Source organism: Vidua chalybeata, chromosome 27 (assembly GCF_026979565.1).
Source record: "Vidua chalybeata isolate OUT-0048 chromosome 27, bVidCha1 merged haplotype, whole genome shotgun sequence".
In the NCBI taxonomy this organism is placed as follows: Eukaryota; Metazoa; Chordata; class Aves; order Passeriformes; family Viduidae; genus Vidua; species Vidua chalybeata.
In genome coordinates this window covers 1,797,624-1,814,697 of record NC_071556.1, presented here as the reverse complement: position 1 = coordinate 1,814,697, position 17,074 = coordinate 1,797,624, and the positions used below count along the sequence as shown (strand labels likewise).

At 46.4% G+C, this 17,074-nt stretch overlaps 1 protein-coding gene across 4 annotated transcripts in view; it reads right to left on the bottom strand.

The window, feature by feature from the left end:
- DOT1L (DOT1 like histone lysine methyltransferase) overlaps positions 1-17,074 on the bottom strand; it is a 79,702-nt gene that overhangs the window by 17,809 nt on the left and 44,819 nt on the right. For all 4 annotated transcript variants that reach the window (XM_053965567.1, XM_053965568.1, XM_053965571.1 and 1 more), the window contains exons 11-23: positions 16,593-16,699; positions 15,532-15,573; positions 14,010-14,093; positions 11,933-12,167; positions 11,062-11,175; positions 9,572-9,663; positions 6,710-6,811; positions 6,022-6,159; positions 5,022-5,147; positions 3,643-4,124; positions 2,854-2,977; positions 1,941-2,087; positions 570-696 (exon numbers count right to left, since the gene is read on the bottom strand). In XM_053965567.1, the coding sequence (XP_053821542.1) occupies positions 570-696; positions 1,941-2,087; positions 2,854-2,977; positions 3,643-4,124; positions 5,022-5,147; positions 6,022-6,159; positions 6,710-6,811; positions 9,572-9,663; positions 11,062-11,175; positions 11,933-12,167; positions 14,010-14,093; positions 15,532-15,573; positions 16,593-16,699 (1,920 nt within the window). The remainder of the gene's footprint in view (positions 1-569; positions 697-1,940; positions 2,088-2,853; positions 2,978-3,642; positions 4,125-5,021; positions 5,148-6,021; positions 6,160-6,709; positions 6,812-9,571; positions 9,664-11,061; positions 11,176-11,932; positions 12,168-14,009; positions 14,094-15,531; positions 15,574-16,592; positions 16,700-17,074) is intronic.

Genomic DNA, 17,074 nt, shown 5'->3' with positions numbered 1-17,074 from the left:
GAGGGATCAGCTGTAGAACCTACTTTTCCTGGCCCACAAGATTCCCAGAGTAGCTAGAGACCATGATTTCCACAGATGAGTGAGTCAGAAGCAATGTCTGCACCTAAAGGGATCCCCATCCTCTCCCATTTGAGCTTTTCCCACCCAGGTTGTTGTGCCTTTACAGCTGCTCACAAGGCACCTCCATATCATGTCCCCAAAAATTCATTCTGCTATTTAAAGGCCCTGTAAAATAAAACTTCTAGAGCCAGATCATCAGCTCAGCTCACAGCTGTGCAACACTCTGCAGGTTTGCCACACTGTAAACCTGTGGGAATCTCTGGATCCCCACAGAATTTACAGAGCAATTGTTTAATTACAAGTAAAGACACATTAATCCAACCCTTTATGCCAGATGCACCCAAGCTGGAGGCACATCAGAGCATCATCCATGAGTTTCTGGTCTCACCCACAGTTATCCAGCACTCCAGAGCCTCCAGAATCTGGCAAGAAGTGCTTGGAAAACTCAGCTGGGCGCATTTGGGTGCTGCCCCAACAGAGGAGCAGCTGTGCACAGGTGAGGCTGTTACCTGAGGTAGCCAAAGCCAGAGGCTTGTTTCCAGCAGCATTGCTTATGCCATTATGAGAACTAGCACCAATCTGCTTTTCAAGTGTCGATGAGTCTCTGCTCTGGTGAACTGGGCTGGGTGTGCTTCTCTGGGGAGAGAAACAGGCATTTCAGGAGACAGCATCAGAAATCTCCAGCTTAAACCAAATTCACATGCATTAGTACATGTGCCTGGGAAGGGGCTCTGCTTCCTGTATGCCCTAGATGCAGCTTGTTTTGAGAAAAGCACGGATCAGCACGTCATGGCCCCAGATGTAGTGATTAACTATACTGCAGTAGTATCTCACACACAGCAGGCACCATGCAGAGAGAGGCTCCTCATCACAGGATATTTGACTCAGGACAGCTCTTCCAGGAGCAGGAATGGCTCAGCCCACTGCTGCAGCACGGAGGAGACTGATGGTTCTATCATGTCCCCAGGCCTGTGCTCACAAAGCTCCCCAAAACAACCCCAAAGGGAACATGAAGTGCATCCAGCCATGTTCTCTGGGACATTCTCTGAGGATGTTCTCCTAAATATGGAAAACACCTGAAATGGCAGCCTGAACAAACAGGGAGGTGCCACCCAGGGCTGGCACTGCCCTAAGGACACCCAGAGCTGAGCAGACTCTGGTTCTGCTAAAGCCAGAAGTCTTCAGCTGGAAAAATGCAACGGATTCAATATTGTGAACCAACTCCAGCTTTCCCAATCTGGGATTGAAAGACAAGCCATGGATGGATTCTAACTCAGAGCTCTCAAAAAAGCAGCAAATGCTTCTCAGTTCTCTGCTGCAGCACTTCTGTGACAAACTGGTGTGAGAGACTGGACCAGGCTTTTTTGAACTCCTCCTCCACTCAGAAAGGCAAGGACTTGTCACATCTTAAAAAGAGATGGCCCCAGAAGATTTCCGCTACAGAGCAGCCACTCACATGTGAGTATCACAGCCCCAAGGGGCTGCTCAAGCTCACCCTGCACACGTGTGAGGAGAACAGGCAGCTTTGAGGTGACTGACACAGAAGAATCCTCTCCCAGGTTCCTGCAGAAAGCAGGGCTAAGAACTAATTGACACATGCAATTCTCTGCTTCCACTGCCACAAACTCTCAGGCTTTTCACCAGACACACATTCCAGACTAGGCTCTCCTTCCTGGCTGACCCCCCCTCCACCCCACAGAGAAAGGAGAGGAAAAATCTACAGGATCCAAGAGCCAAGAGGATGCATCCCCCAGCAGCCTCCCCCAAGGAGCAGACCTCCAGGATTAGCAGCCCATGGAGGATCCTGGGGCACAGCACCCCATTCCTGCCCACTAGGATTTTAGTTAGGGATGGAAAGTGTTTGACAATCCCTTACTCACCACCTTCTCAACACGGCTAGGTAGGACTACGCTGGCCAGAGGGATACTAACAGGGAGTTTATTGGGCTGCACTGTGCTCAGAGGAATACTGATAGGGAGGCTGGTGATAGTTTCTCCATTACTCACAGAGGTTCTCTCTCTCAAAACCTGTAAAACCAAAAGAGAAAGCAAAGTTCTTACACAGGATACTGAAAAGGTTTTTTTAGGTAATGATAACCAGCTCGTTTCTTTGTGTGTGTTATTCCCCCACTCCTTTATTTTTAAAGGAATTTTTTAAGGAATGACTGTACATCAGACAGGGCAGGCGTGGAGCAGCTTGGTTACCAGCACCAGGCTCCTGGGACAGCAACATCCCACAGCACAGAAATGGGTAAATTAATGCCACTGCTGGCCCCCAGCATCAGGAAAAGGAAGCCTTAGGCAAGCTCATTTCCCTGTGTTTTGGTTCGAGCTCTATGAAAAGCACTCAGATGTCAGATTTTGTATCTTGAGGCCCTCTGTAGCAGCCAGATGCATTTCCATAGCAACCTGCTACTGCAGGGCACCTGCTGCTCTGTGAGCCCCAATATGCTCCATGGCTGCACCAATTACATGGACCATATTTTTTACTCTTTATTTTTATAACTATGAAAGAGCCTCCTTTCCCAGTCCAAGCAGACATGTGCCAGATCAAACAGCAGTCCCACTGCATTACTGGTGCTCAGAAAGGAGCACATCTTTCTCTCCCTCTGACCAGCTCTGATTTATTGCATCACTGTATTTTGTGTCATTTCCCATGCCAAGCTGGCCACAGAACGCAGTATTCCTGTATTTTCCAGCCTGGTCAACCCTGCATTTTCCAGGCCATTGCTGCTTTTTCCAGTCTGCCCTTTGTTGCCCCAGGGGCAGCACTGAGCAGCAGCAGATCCTTTACCTTCTCTCCTGCACTGGGTAAGGCCGCGGGGGAGGAGGGCCGAGTTTCCTGAGGACTCAGCTTTATGCCATTTGCAATTCCAGGGCTTGGATATGTAAGGCCATTCTCTTTGACATGTTCAGCTCTGGAAGAGAGATGTACAATTGTCAGGTTCCAAAAGCCAGTGACAAGGAATTCCTGTACCACACTCAAGGCGCTGCCCCACCTTATTTACTCCATTAGCTCTCACTGCTCATTTTTGTGAAACAAAAGCTTTTAAAAACAGATCAACCTCTACTTTGAAAAATATCTTTTCCCAATCTAAATTACCAGTGCTATTACTACTACCTGTTGCAGTAAGGTAGAAAAATTATAAAGAAAGGCCTGCTCTCCTGGAATCAGTGGCTGGCCTTGTCAAACCAGCACTTTCCAAGTTCCCATGTGAAAGCAATCCTGGTGTGAGCATTTCGTTAACATAACAATCTGTTCCTGGGTAAAAACAACCAGCACCTGTAAAAACTGGTTTTAGATAGAAAAATGAAAACTATCTCTCACAAACAACTTTTCTTGCACATACACACAGGGGTTTGAGTCACCAATCAATACAGAGTAACAACTTGTTAATAACTAATAAAGTAATTGGTAAGAAAGCTACTGTCTAATTGGAGTCACACACGAGGTCTGTATAAAAATGGATAGAACTGTATAAAAATGAGTGATGTGAATAAAGAAGGGGCTTTTCCCAGCATGAAGAAAATGGAGTCCATGTGATTAATTCTGATATCTACCCTCCCTCCCCACCCCTCTCACCTCTGTATCTCATTAGCTGTTGCTCTTCCATTGACGCCGTGGTCCTGATTCAAGTGTCTGCGCAGGGCGATTTTAGCAGGGGAGAACCTGGTGTAATCAGGGAGGGACAGGCTGGTCACCTTGTCTGCCTTCTGCCTGCTGCTGTGGTTGGGGGTGCAGGGCACGATGTCTTGGTCCAGGTGGGAGTTGGGGTACTGGGGGGTGTTCTGCTTGGACGAGGGCCGGCTGAAGGCGTGCTGGAGCTCGTAGGGGGTGGCGTGGCCGTTCATGGACAGCTCGGGGCTCATGCCATTGATGTGGGGCATGGGGAACTTGGAGCACTCCAGCTCCAGCTGGAACCTGCCGTGCTCAGCCTCGGGGTCACGGCTCAGGTGGCTTTTGCTGTGCAGCTGCACTGACAGGGGCTCCTCTGAGGGCGTGTAGGACTTGAGCTGCAGCAGCTCCTGCTGCCGCTGACTCTTCTCAAGTTCCACGATGCTGATCTTTAAATGAAGGGGAAAACAAATATTAAATACTATACCTAATAATTCTATCACATTATGGAGTTTTGATTCCAAATTCTTCCAAGTAAAGGTGTTTCTGCTTCTGGGAACAATGCAGAACAAGGGACCCAAAGTTTGAGAGAAAATTTCTGCTCTGAGCTTAAGACCAAAAGGCCCAGGTGAGGGGATTGGCTCAGAGACCCTGAGAAAGAACATTTCAGATCTTAAAAGCAAAAGGAAAATATCTCCAACTTACAGAGAGAGTCTGCAGTACCTCAGTACTGCACAGTCACTCCGTGCCAAGGCATCCAGCAAAAGAATGGCATAGTTCTGGAGCCAATCTCACAGGGAAAGAAAAGCTCTTCACACAAAGGAGTTCAATTTCTTGTCACTATGAGAAATGTCACTCTGGGGGAAATGATATCCACCCTATCCCTGGGAGTGTCCAAGGCCAGGTTGGATGGGGCTTGGAAGAACCCGGAATGGTGGAAGGTGTCTCTGCCCATGGCAGGGATGGAATGAGATGAGCTTTAAGGTCTCTTCCAACCCAAACCAGTCTGGGACTCTGTGATTCCTGAACTGAGACATCAGAGAACACACAAAAATCATCAGCTTGTGATTTTTAATTATATGTAGTGATAAACCATGATTCCTCCTTCCACAGCATCACCAAGGAATCAGGTCATGGTATCTAGTGTCTTTACAAGCTATCCACATCCTTATTTACTAAAATCCTCTAATAGAAAGCTCAATCTCTGGGGGAATAAAAAAAGAATAAACAAAAAAGCAGCACCTGGCTCATCCTTTCCCATCATATTTAGTGTAACACCCATAACTGGCCCATTGCCCAGGGGCTACCCCAAACTGGTGACTCTGCATTTGTTTTTTGATCCCTACCTGCAGTTCCAAACAGTGCTTTTGCTTCTCAGAAATCTGATTCTTCAAGGCCTGCTTCTCTTTCAGTAAGTTCTCCAGTGACAGTGTTGACCAATCCAGCTTCAGTTCTTCACACCGAGCCTTCAGCTGCGGGGACACACAGGGACAGGGACAAAGAGGTCAGAACACAGCTCTCACCTCTGCACCCCACCTGGGGTCCCAGCTGAAAGCAGGAACTTTGCACTGAATGTACAAGAACCTCTTAGCTCATTGAAAAGTCCTGCCAGCTTTGTGCAAGGGAGTGTGGCTGGAGGTGGCCTGGCTCTTTTCTAAGACTACTCCCACATCCAGATAGTCCCCTCACCTTCCTTCTGAGGAGGCTCAGCCTGGAGAAAAGGAGGCTCAGAGGGGACCTTGTGGCTCTGCACAACTCCTGACAGGAGGGGACAGCTGGGGGGTCAGGCTCTGCTCCAGAGAACAGGGACAGGAGGAGAGGGAACAGCCTCAGGCTGGGCCAGGGGGAGTTTAGATGGATAAAATTTCCTCACTGAAAGGGTGGTCAGGAATTGGCACAGGGCAGTGGTGGAGTCCCCACCCCTGGCAGTGTTCAAACAAGTGGCTGTAACACTTGAGGACGTGGTGTTTTGGTGACCATGGTGGTGGTGCTGCTTGATGGTTGGACTCGAAGATCTTTCAGGTCTTTTCCCACATTAATCTCTAAGTTTGAGTTACCAAGATGAGCAGCACAGAGCAAGCCCTGCACAAACTCCCTGCCCAGCCAGATCCAGACCCAGTGACATCCAGAGCTGTCTGGGGACATAGCTGAGCCAGAGCCAACTGCCACCTCAGGATTTGCTATGGGGTCAATCAAAGGTAAAAAAGGACTCCTGCAGGTTTGCCCCCATCATCCCTCTGTTTCAAAGGACCCTGAGCAGCTGGGTGATGTTTCAGCCCCCAGCTTGTGCCCTGTCCTCAGCCCAAGGGCAGCATCCCCTGTTCCCAGCCCAGGAGCTGGACCCACCAGCTGCAAGCTCTGGTTCCTGAGTTCACTGTTGTCCTTCTCCAGCTGTTTTGTCTGTTCTTTCAGCTGCTGGTTGTGAGCAGAGATTTCCTTCTGAGCCTGGATCAGGTCGTTGTATGTCAGAGCTTTAACTCCCAGCTAAAAGGTGAAGGATGAGATCAGTCAATGAGGTCCTGACACCCTCATTCCTGGTGATTGTCCCATTCCCAAGTGACACTGAGGAGATCTGCAGAACTCTGCAGCTCTCAGGACCACCCCTAGCATTGTCCAAGGCACTTTGTGGCTGCTGGGGGATAACAAGGAAGGACACAAGGACCTTGGAGCTGCTGTTCCATCCCTTCACCTGTAAAACTGGCATTTAGGCTTTGCCAGCCAACACAAGTGTCTGTGGAGAGCCCCCACATTTGCCTCCTGTGCTCCTGAGCTAGGTTGGCAGCACAGAGTTAGTTTGAGCAGCAGAGGATGAATCCTTCACCAAACCCCACATGGCTGTGGTTTGTCCCCTTCCTTGGGCACCAGGCACACACAATTTCAACAGCAAACACAAAACATCACCAAAGAGTGACACAGATTGCACCTTTCTGAGCCTGATCTGCTGCAAAGCAGAAGCTGAAGAGCTGAGACTGCTCTGGACCAGAAATGCTTGCATGCAGCTGACTCAGAAACATCCCCCCCAGCACAGAGGTACCTCATCAAGCTTCTGCTGGAACAGGCGTTTGATTTCCTCTTTCTGGGCCTGGCAGTGGGTGAATAACTGCTGGGCTGTCCCCAGCAGCTGAGCATTCTTCTCCTGCAAGAGGGAAAAACCACACTTTTAGCACCAGCTGCAGCATGGGCCATCTCAAGAAGATTTGTGGAGCACTTTAGGAGTGAACCTGGATGCAGGAGAGCTCATCCAGCCCTGCCCCAGACTCCTGAGAGCCTGGATTTGTTGGGGTGTGATACTGGTGAAGTTACCTGAAAAGAGCTTTTAAGTTGGTTTTTTTGTCCTGTATGGTAAAATACAATCAAGATAGTCTTAGAAACTCATTTTTATCCTCCTAGTGCATCGTGAAGCAGCAGCAATAATCACATCCCACAGAGCAGAAATAGAACTGGAAAAGATTATCTGCATGAAATCTGCTCCCAACCAGGGAACTGGCTCTAAATCCCCAGAGCCCCAGTTCAGAGTTTCCCTGTGCAATACTCATGGAAGAGATGCAGTAAATGAAAATACAACGGAGCAGGGAGGCAGGAACATAGTCCTAAATAAGCCAAACCAGTTTTCCTACGTGTGCCACCATTATTTCAGCAGGTCAGCTGAGCCACTCACAGCACGTTCCCTGCCCAGAACACTCCTTAACCAGGCCCCTGCTCCCTCAATCCGTGGCCATGCACAGCAAAGGGCAGGGTAGGACTGGCTGAAGAGCCTCATTTACCCAGCCCAAATGCAGGATTAGTGCAGCAAGCACAGGGAGCTTTGGGATTATTCCGTTCTCCACCTTGTGCTGCTGAGGCCGAGCAGGGATTGCACAGACTGAGCCATTGCTCCAGGAGAAGTGGGGAACAAGGGCAAAAAGCACCATGATCCTTTTAACCTTAATAATTCCATGACTGATCTTCCAAGCAGGGAAGCAGCAATTGGAAATTCCCCATCTGCAGGAACACACAGACCTGGCTTGGGAAAACAGTCCCTGCAATGCTAAAGGGGCTGCTCTGGGGGATGCTGGAAAATCATTTCTGTTTTCAACACGAGGCATTTCATTCAGGCTTCCCAGACACTGCAGGGGCTGACAGCTCCATCTAAGGGCACTCTGGGAAGCAGCAGCTGATTTCAAAATCATTATCACAGAGATTTTATTGTACTTAAAAACCTTCCTGTAAGAGGGAGTTACTGAACAGACCATACCCAGCCCCTCACCCAGCCAAGTTCTGCCTCTGTGAGGTTTAATTTGTCATGTAACACTCCATAAAAAATATTTTCATACTGAATTCCTTTTTTAACGTTTAAAAGTGTGGAGCAGCTGTTGGACACCATCACCAAGTGATGACTTTTCCACACTCCTCATTCATTCTCTGTGCAGGGCACAACCCTTGCACACCATAATTTCATTTGTGCAGGAGACAAGTTCACTTCATGTTGACTTTCCTGACAAGTGCAGAACAAGCAGAAAAATCTGCTGCTTAAGGAAAAAGATGAAAGTTCTAAGTGCTGATTGACTGTGAAAGCAAATGGAAATAAGCACGGAGAAAGAGGTTTCCATGAACACCAGACCAGCACCAACTATTTCTCAGTAAGGAATAGGGTGGCAAAAGTTAATCTCTCTCCTCTGGAGAGTTCCCAATGTGGAAAACACAATAAAAAAGCCCTGTGGCTTTTTTCTGACACTCTCACAAAGACTACAGAGTGAAGGAAAGCTCTCACAGGGAAGGCCAAAAGCTGGACCTGGACAGAATTCCAGACTGCTTTGGATTGGAAGGACATTAAGTCCCATCCAGTGCCACCCCTGCCATGGCAGGGACACCTTCCACTGTCCCAGGCTGCTCCAAGCCCTGTCCAGCCTGGCCTTGGGCACTGCCAGGGATCCAGGGGCAGCCCCAGCTGCTCTGGGCACCCTGGGCCAGGGCCTGCCCACCCTCACAGGGAACAATTCCTGCCCAATATCCCATCCAGCCCTGCCCTCTGGCAGTGGGAGCCATTCCCTGGGTCCTGTCCCTCCAGGCCTTGTCCCCAGTCCCTCTCCAGCTCTCCTGGAGCCCCTTTAGGACCTGGAAGGTTTTAAGTGGAAGTTCAAGTTTAATTCTGAGCATTTTCTGAGGGAAAGCTTCTCCACAGAAGAAGCAGAACAGACTCATCAGGGCTAATTGATACAGCAGTGAAATCATTCATAACTGAGACAAAGCAAGACAAGGAGGTGCTCAGGCAGGAGATCTCCTCCCTCTGCTGGTGGCTTCATGGCAGACAAACATCCCAGTGCACAGCTCCAGGACTCTCCTTGCCTTTCCACGTCTCCCAGTCCCTGATTTGGGACACTTACACTTTGCCCATCAGTGCAATCCAACACATTCTGATATCAATACCAAGGGTGCTGTGCTAGCTCCCCACAACCAGTGATGACACTTCGGGTTTCTTAATCCAATTTCTATCAACTATGGCTCACAGAATCCTGGAATTGGTTTGGCTTGGGAGGGACCCATCCCTGGCAGTGTCCAAGGCAGCTTGGACAGGGCTTGGAGCAGCCTGGGACAGTGGAAGGTGTCCCTGCCATGGCAGGGGTGGCACTGGATGGGCTCTGAGGTCTCTTCCAAGCCAAACCATCGAGGCATTCTGTGATTCTGTGTCAGCATTGCCAGCTGGGGGCACACAGGGAACAGGGGAGGTGCAGCTCTCTCGTTGTGCAGATTTGAACACACAAAAAGTGACTTTAGCAGCAAAATCCCCTGCCAGTTGTTCAGCCTAAGCAGGACTGGTGTAAATGCACACGATTCCCATCTCCAGCACTCTTCCCCACATCCAAGGAACTTCAGAGTCTGGTAATTTTGTTTAGAAATGTTAAAAAGTGAGACCCACCTTTTCCTGCTCCAGTAACTGTTGCAGACTTGCTTTGTACTGAGGAGTTTTCATGTATGCCATGAACTGCATGTATTGGATCTTAAAGGAGTCTGCAAAATAAATCAGATGAGGAATTCAGCAGGGGGTAAATGCCATGGCCCTGTTCACCCTTATTTCCTCCCTGGCCACCTCTCCTCACTTGTCTCTCCCTTGCTTTCGATTTGGACTCAAAGTCAGACTAAGCCATTAAAAATGAAAATAAACTAATAAATTTTAAAAAATAGATAAAATAAAAATGAATCAGATGAGGAATTTCAGCAGGGGTAAATGCCATCCCCTTGTTTACCCCTGTTTCCTCCCTGGAAAATTGTCTCTCCCTTGCTTTTGATTTGGACTCTAAGTCAGACTAAGCCACTGAGGATGGATTTAGGAACATACTGAAAATGCCTCTCCTGGCACAGAAGGAACTCTTGGATCCATCAGGTCCAATGAAAGTCATGACCTCATCCACCCTGCCTTAAAACATTCCTCAAAATCACTGCTTTGCCACAAAATACCCCTCAAAATCTCTCTTTTACCAAAAAAATCACTCTTTTGCCACAAAATATTCCATAAAATATCCCTCAAAAAAAAAAAAATCATTTTTTTTTCAGAAAATATTCCTCAAAAAAAATCACTCTTTTGCTACGAAATACCCCTCAAAATCATTCTTCTGCCACAAAATATCCCTCAAAATCACTCTTTGGCCACAAAACAGGCCTCAGAAATCCCTCTTTTGCCACAAAACATCCCTGAAAAAAATCACTCTTGCCACAAAACATCCCTCAAAAAAAAATTTTAAAAAATCATTCATTTGCCACAAAATATCCTTCAAAAATCCCTCTTTTGCCACAAAATATCCCTCAAAATCACTCTTTTGCCACAAAATATCCCTCTAAAATCACTCTTTTTCTCTCTCTTCCACAAGGAATCAGCCATAACTGGCACAACAGCAGGAGAGCACAAGATGAGGACACCTCTGATACACACAGGACCACTCTGCCAGATGCCCAGAACATCCTGGACTGGCTCATGCCCAATGCCAGAAACAGCTGGGAGGGGACAGGCAGCAGAAGATAAACAAAAAAAAAAGCCTCCAGGTTTTCCCTTCAATCACCTCTTGCATTTTCCAACCACACCTTTGTGACCTCAGCCTCTCAGACAGGACCTCATTTATTGGCTCTGAGCTCAGCAGAGGAAATGGAGTGGTGTTCCCCAGGATTAAGAGAATGGCTTTATTTCAAATAAAGCTATTTTTGACTATTCCTGCTCAATCCAGGCTGGCTGCCTGTTGTGCCAAAGGAGAGCTGAACCAACATCAGAGAACAAAGAGTGAAACACCAGCTTCAGCAGGAGGGGGGACCTTGTGGTGCTGCCAAAGGATGTGGGGCAGGCAGGGGAAGGTGGGGAGGAGATAATCCCCCTTCTGCCCCATGCAAAAGCCCAAAGGGGAGGTGGGCAGGCCTTACCTAGCAGCTTCTGTAGTGCAGGGGGGGTGGGTGTCACCAGGAGCTGGTTGGACGAATGCCGTTGCACTTTAGGAGGTAGTTGGTAATATGGGCTATGAGGTGACTTGTAGGCATCTGGAGAGACACAAACACAACCTCAGGTCAGCACTCAGCATTTGGGACAAGGACAGGAGCTTTACCACTGAAAACATGGCACAGAATCCTGGAATTGGTTTGGCTTGGGAGGGACCCATCCCTGGAAGTGTCCAAGGCAGCTTGGACAGGGCTGGGAGCAGCCTGGGACAGTGGAAGGTGTCCCTGCCATGGCAGGGGTGGCACTGGATGGGCTTTGAGGTCTCTTCCAAGCCAAACCATCGTGGTATTCTATGATTCTATGTCAGCATTGCCAGCTGGGGGCACACAGGGAGATTTGTAAGGAGATCCAGCAGCTTAGTCCATCAACACACAGCTCCAAACACGTCCACACACTGCTCCACACTGTTTGGAAGGGTGTCTGTGATCCATCCTAAGGGCAGCAGCTCAGAGAAGGCAACAGCCCCAGCTCCTGGCTGAGTACCCACAGCCAGATCCCACCCCCAGCCCCATCAATAGATTAATCACCATCAATCACCATGAATCCCACCCCCAAACCATCAACACGTGAACACCATCACCATTAACACATTAATCACCATCAACACATTCATCCCACCCACATCCCCATAAGCACATCCATCAATCCCATCACCACCACCACCTCAAGGGCAGCTTTGCTCTGGTGGCAAGAGGGAGGCCATGCCACAGAATCCAACTCAACCTGGCAACAAAGGAAAAACCAGCACGTCCAGAGCTTCAGAGATTATCCAGGCTCTTGCAGCCCCCCTGCACTCACCCTGAGGAGAGGATGAAGATGTCTGGGAGACAGTCTGAGCATGCAGAAGTTCTAGTGCAGTTTGGTTCTTCTTGGTCTTGCGCTCAGTACTCGCCGTGTTCATTTTCTTGGGCCGCCCTCGTTTCCTCCCTGCCATTTTCCTGCCTTTCTTACTCAGCTTCTTCTTCCGGGCCTTGGAGGGAGATGGCTTTTTAACAGAATTCGCTGCAGCTTTTTCTTCTTCAGCACCAGAATCCTGAGATTTTGAAAAACTTTGGTCATTTCTACCTCCATATGCAGCATTCCTTTTCAGCCAACATTAATAATGGTGTTCCATTTTTAATAATGAAGCATATTTCTGATATGATATATATATCATATCAGAAATAATAGTGTTTCATTGTTATTAATGAAATATATTTCTGATAGGATATATATATTATATATGATACATCAGGTCAGAAATAATGCTGTTTCATTGTTATTAATGAAATATATTTCTGATATTATATATATGATATATATGATATATAAGAAATAATGTTTCATTGTTATTAATGAAATATATTTCTGATATTATATATATCATATATATCAGAAATAATGGTGTTTCATTATTATTAATGAAATATATTTCTGATATTTTATATATATATCATATCAGAAATAATGGTGCTTCATTTTTATGAAATATGTTTCTGATATTATATATATATAATATATCATATCAGAAATAATGTTTCTGAAAGGAAACTGATGCATTGTAGTTCAATAACTTGCCAGGGAAGTGGACTTGCTTGGGATAAGAGTTGTTCCCAAGGGCTTGGGCTCATTCTCTTCTGGACTTACTCATTGAGGGAAATGGATTTATAGAAAATTTTTAAAGTTTGACAGAAGGCTCACATAGTGTGTATCTGTATGTAAACTTTGAAATAAGAAATGCTGACTTAGAAATGCCAGGGAATAGGACAGACTTATTGAGAGAAATAGAAGCAGAAAGAAGTTTTAAAAGGTTGCCTTACAAAAAGGACTAGATACTTTGGAGAAATAGAACTATGAAAGATGCATTGGAGTAGAACCCACGAGGGGTAATTTTAGATTATTGGCTTGAAGGCATCTACAGCATGGTGTAGCTCAAACTGATAAGCCAAAAAATGTTTATAATGTATTGTAATTAGGAAATAAGTTGGCTTCTGATTGTGATGGTGTGAATGATAACATCTGTATTGTCTCACCCGTCACATGAGACTGAAAATGCAATAAAAGTTTTTAAAGCACCTCTCAGTTGCCACATCTAAGTCAGAAAAAAGTCTAGTCCAACAATTCATTAAAGAAAAGAAAATGCTGAGGGAGGGGAACTTCAGGTAGGAGTAGATGGGTATTGGACAGGAATTGTTCCCTGGCAGGGTGGGCAGGCCCTGGCCCAGGGTGCCCAGAGCAGCTGTGGCTGCCCCTGGATCCCTGGCAGTGCCCAAGGCCAGGCTGGACAGGGCTGGGAGCAGCCTGGCACAGTGGAAGGTGTCCCTGCCATGGCAGGGGTGGCACTGGATGGGCTTTGAGGTCCCTTCAAGATAAACTGTTCAGTGATTCTGTTAAATCTGTAGCTGCTGTCTAACAAAAGCTGATTTTTCATCCTTCCCTGACTACATTCTTCAAATGAATTTCACTCAAAACTCAGAGTACCATCAATGCTTTATATTTTTGGGCATGAACAGGCAGTGCATTTCTCACAGCATTACCCCAGAAAGGAAATGAGTCTTTGCAGAAGAGACCCAGCACACTCTGAACTCCATTCAGTGGGCTGTGACTCAGGGACAGCTCTGCAAACTCCTGCTGGATGCAAGCGAGGGTGGACAACCAACTATTCATCTTGCAACACCTTTTTTTCCTTTCCAAAATTAGTGGTGCAACTCCCAAGTGCAGCTTTTATTAACTCACTCCATCATATTTTTGGGCACAGCAACAGCTCCAGCAGTTTGTGTGCTCAGAGTAAAACCCAGCAGCCTTCCCACAGAGCCAGGCTTCTCCTGACTCAGAGCACGAGCTGGTGCTCAGCCACAGGAAGCACACTCAGCACACAGAAATGCAGGATGGTCACCTTGTTTTCTTGGACCTTCGTTGGAGTCGTTGTGTTACTTTTGTTTTCTCGTTGTTGACGACGTCTAGCTGCCTCTTGTTCCTCCTGGGGAGAAGGGATGGGACATTTCACCATTTGCTCATGTGTTTATCACTTTTTCATACGCATCACCTTCTTTCCCAGCTTTGTTTTCCACAAGGGAACAAAATTCCCCTTGGCTCAGGTGAGAACAAATCCTTTTCCACCTCCAGAGGAAATTAAATCTCAGCCTCTTCCTATATTCTCCCCTCCCAGCCCCATCCTGCTGTATCAGGTTTCATCTGTACTATTATTATTATTATTATTATTATTATTATTATTATTATTATTATTATTATTATTATTATGTTTAATTATTTAATATACAAATAATAATATATAAATAATATAGTGAGTATATATAAAAATATAGTGTCTATAAATAATAATTAGTATTAATAGAACTATTGAATAATAATAATAATAACAATAACAACAACAACATTTCAATAGCTTCCCCACATCCCTAACATTTCATGGTAACACTCCAAAAATCTTCCATGACTGGAAATGGCAAAGCCATTAATCATCATCTCATTCAACTTCAGCCAAGTTTATTGAGGTGACTAATAGAAAAATAACACAGCAACTTTCCAGGCTGATTTTCTCCCAGGCTGACAGGAAATTTCCCTGTTCAGGGAAAATCTCACTTCTTTCAGACAGGAAATTTCCAAGAGCTCAGTCAAATTCTTTCCTGCACCTTCCAGGTGAGGTTTAATCTGCATAAGATTTCTGGCAATTCTAACACTCCTTTGATTTAAGCACATTATCAGTGGAAAGGTTTAATTGTGAAAAGCAGGGAAGGTCAGAAGTACCCTGTTTTTTTTTTTCTCTAACAAGTCTTTTTTATCCCAAATTTGAGTGGGGCAATCTGAAATAATTCCCTTTCAGAGCCCCCATGAGTCTGTTCTTACAGAGCCAGTCAGCCTGAGGATGAACATTCAACTGAAATTTTAAATTAAGTGGCCTCACTTAATTCTCTTCCTGGGAATCCATTGATTATTTCAGGTTAACACAGCCCTGCACAGTCCCAAAAACTCTCTGGCATTTTAATTCCATGTGAAACAGCCCAGACTGCAGCAAATGACAACTCACTCTGTGCCTCCAATGGCACATCCCAAAAGGAACATTTCAGAGCTTCATTTCAGGAGCTGAGCACTGGGACAGATTCAAACCATCATTCCCTTCTTTAATTCCAGTTCTTTAAGGAAGAAATAGCTCATTACAGACCTCCAGTGCAAGGTAAAAGCACCTTGGGGCTGCCCCATTAATTCTCTATTAGAAATCCCTTGGACACGATTGAATTAGTGCTTGATGGCATCTGAGACTTCCCTTCAATTAGCTCCATGTTCTTTGCCTACCAAGAAAATCTGATTTCCAATCAATTCTGTCCACCTGTGATTAAATTCCTCACAGTGGCTGCTCCCTTACTTTGAGTTTTCTACAGAAAATGATTGAAACTTACCCTGAGTTTTGGATTTTTGAGACTAGAAAAATAGTTTTCAAGCTGAAAATAGAAAGAGAAGAGAGTCATTCTCAAAGCCATGACAGATGAACACAGAAGAATAAAATATTAGCTTAAAACAAGTGCAGAACTGCAGAAATTCTGACTGCTTTGCTTCTGATAAGCTACATCAAGAAGCCATTTACATTCATTCTTTTCAGGCACCCAGCCTGTTGTGTAACAGGGCATAATCCAACCTCTACAAGGTTTTATCATCCCCACCACTGCCTGGCCTTGTTTTAAAGCTTTGTGTCACATATCTCCCCTCAGCAGAGGCTGATTTTCAATGAAGTTATTTTCACTGAAGCTGCTGCACCCTCGTACTCCACCATTTATCTGCACTCTGGCACATTCCTGAACAAAAGCTTTATTAGACACAGCAGAGTAAGGAAAACAGCATTACTGTCCCACTGCAAAAACCTCGGGGTGGGACAAAATATTTGTCCACAAATTTTTTCATTTCCAAAGGGTTTGTTGGGTTTTATGAGGAGCTTGGGGGATTTTTTTTTGGGGGGGTGGTGTTTTTTGGTGGGGGAGGGGGCTGTTGCATGGGTTATTTATTGTTGTTGGTTGGTTTGGGGTTTTTTTTGTTTGTTTTCTTTAATAAAAAAAACAGTGAATGCATCATCATTGTTATGGAGCTTGGGTTGCTTCTACAGCAGCTGAGACTTTTAGTAAAATTGAGATTTGCTGGTTGAATATGACTGAATGAAATGGTCTGTGCACCACAGAGGAATCAAAGCCCCACTGAGTCTTTGCCTGTGAGGAAATGACAGCAGGAGAGCTCAAATCTGAGCAGCTGCAGGAGGAATTTTATCAGTGAATCTCTGCAGCTTCAGTAAATCAGCTCTGCCCTTAACCCCAGGGTGTGTGCAACCCTGGAGCAGCCAGTTTGCACACTCAGGTGTGTAAATCCACAAAGGGACAGGAACACAAGCCGCAGGCAGAAGGATGTGGAGCTGGAAAATGCTGCCCTGGAGCAGGGCACAGGCTCCTGGCCCCATGGCAGCCCTGGTACTCACTATGGTTCTGTCAATCGTGTGCAGGTAGTAGGAGACTGGTTTCCCCGTCCAGGACACGGAGCCCTTCAGTGGTGACAGCTCCACAACCCTCATGATAGTGCCAATATCTGTGGGAGGAGAGCAGGGGAGGGGAAAGCTCAGCTGAGACCAGCCAGGCACCAACACAGAGAAATCTGGTTTGCAGATCCTGCAGGAAAACACTGCTGGGAGTTTAAAGGGAATTTCTTTTACTCTCTTGCTACGTGCACCCCACAGGAAACCAACATGTGGGACATGTACCTTTCAGCCAGCCACCCCAGAGTGAGTCAGTTCTGGCCAGCAGAACTGTGTCCCAGACAACTTTTCCAAGGAACAACACATGTTGTGTGACAGGAATGAACACATGTGTGTGACAGGAATGAATTAAACAGCCCCAGAATGTCACCAGCCCAGCCCCTGTCAGCTGCAGCTGCCCCATATTTGGACTGGGCACAAACATGTTT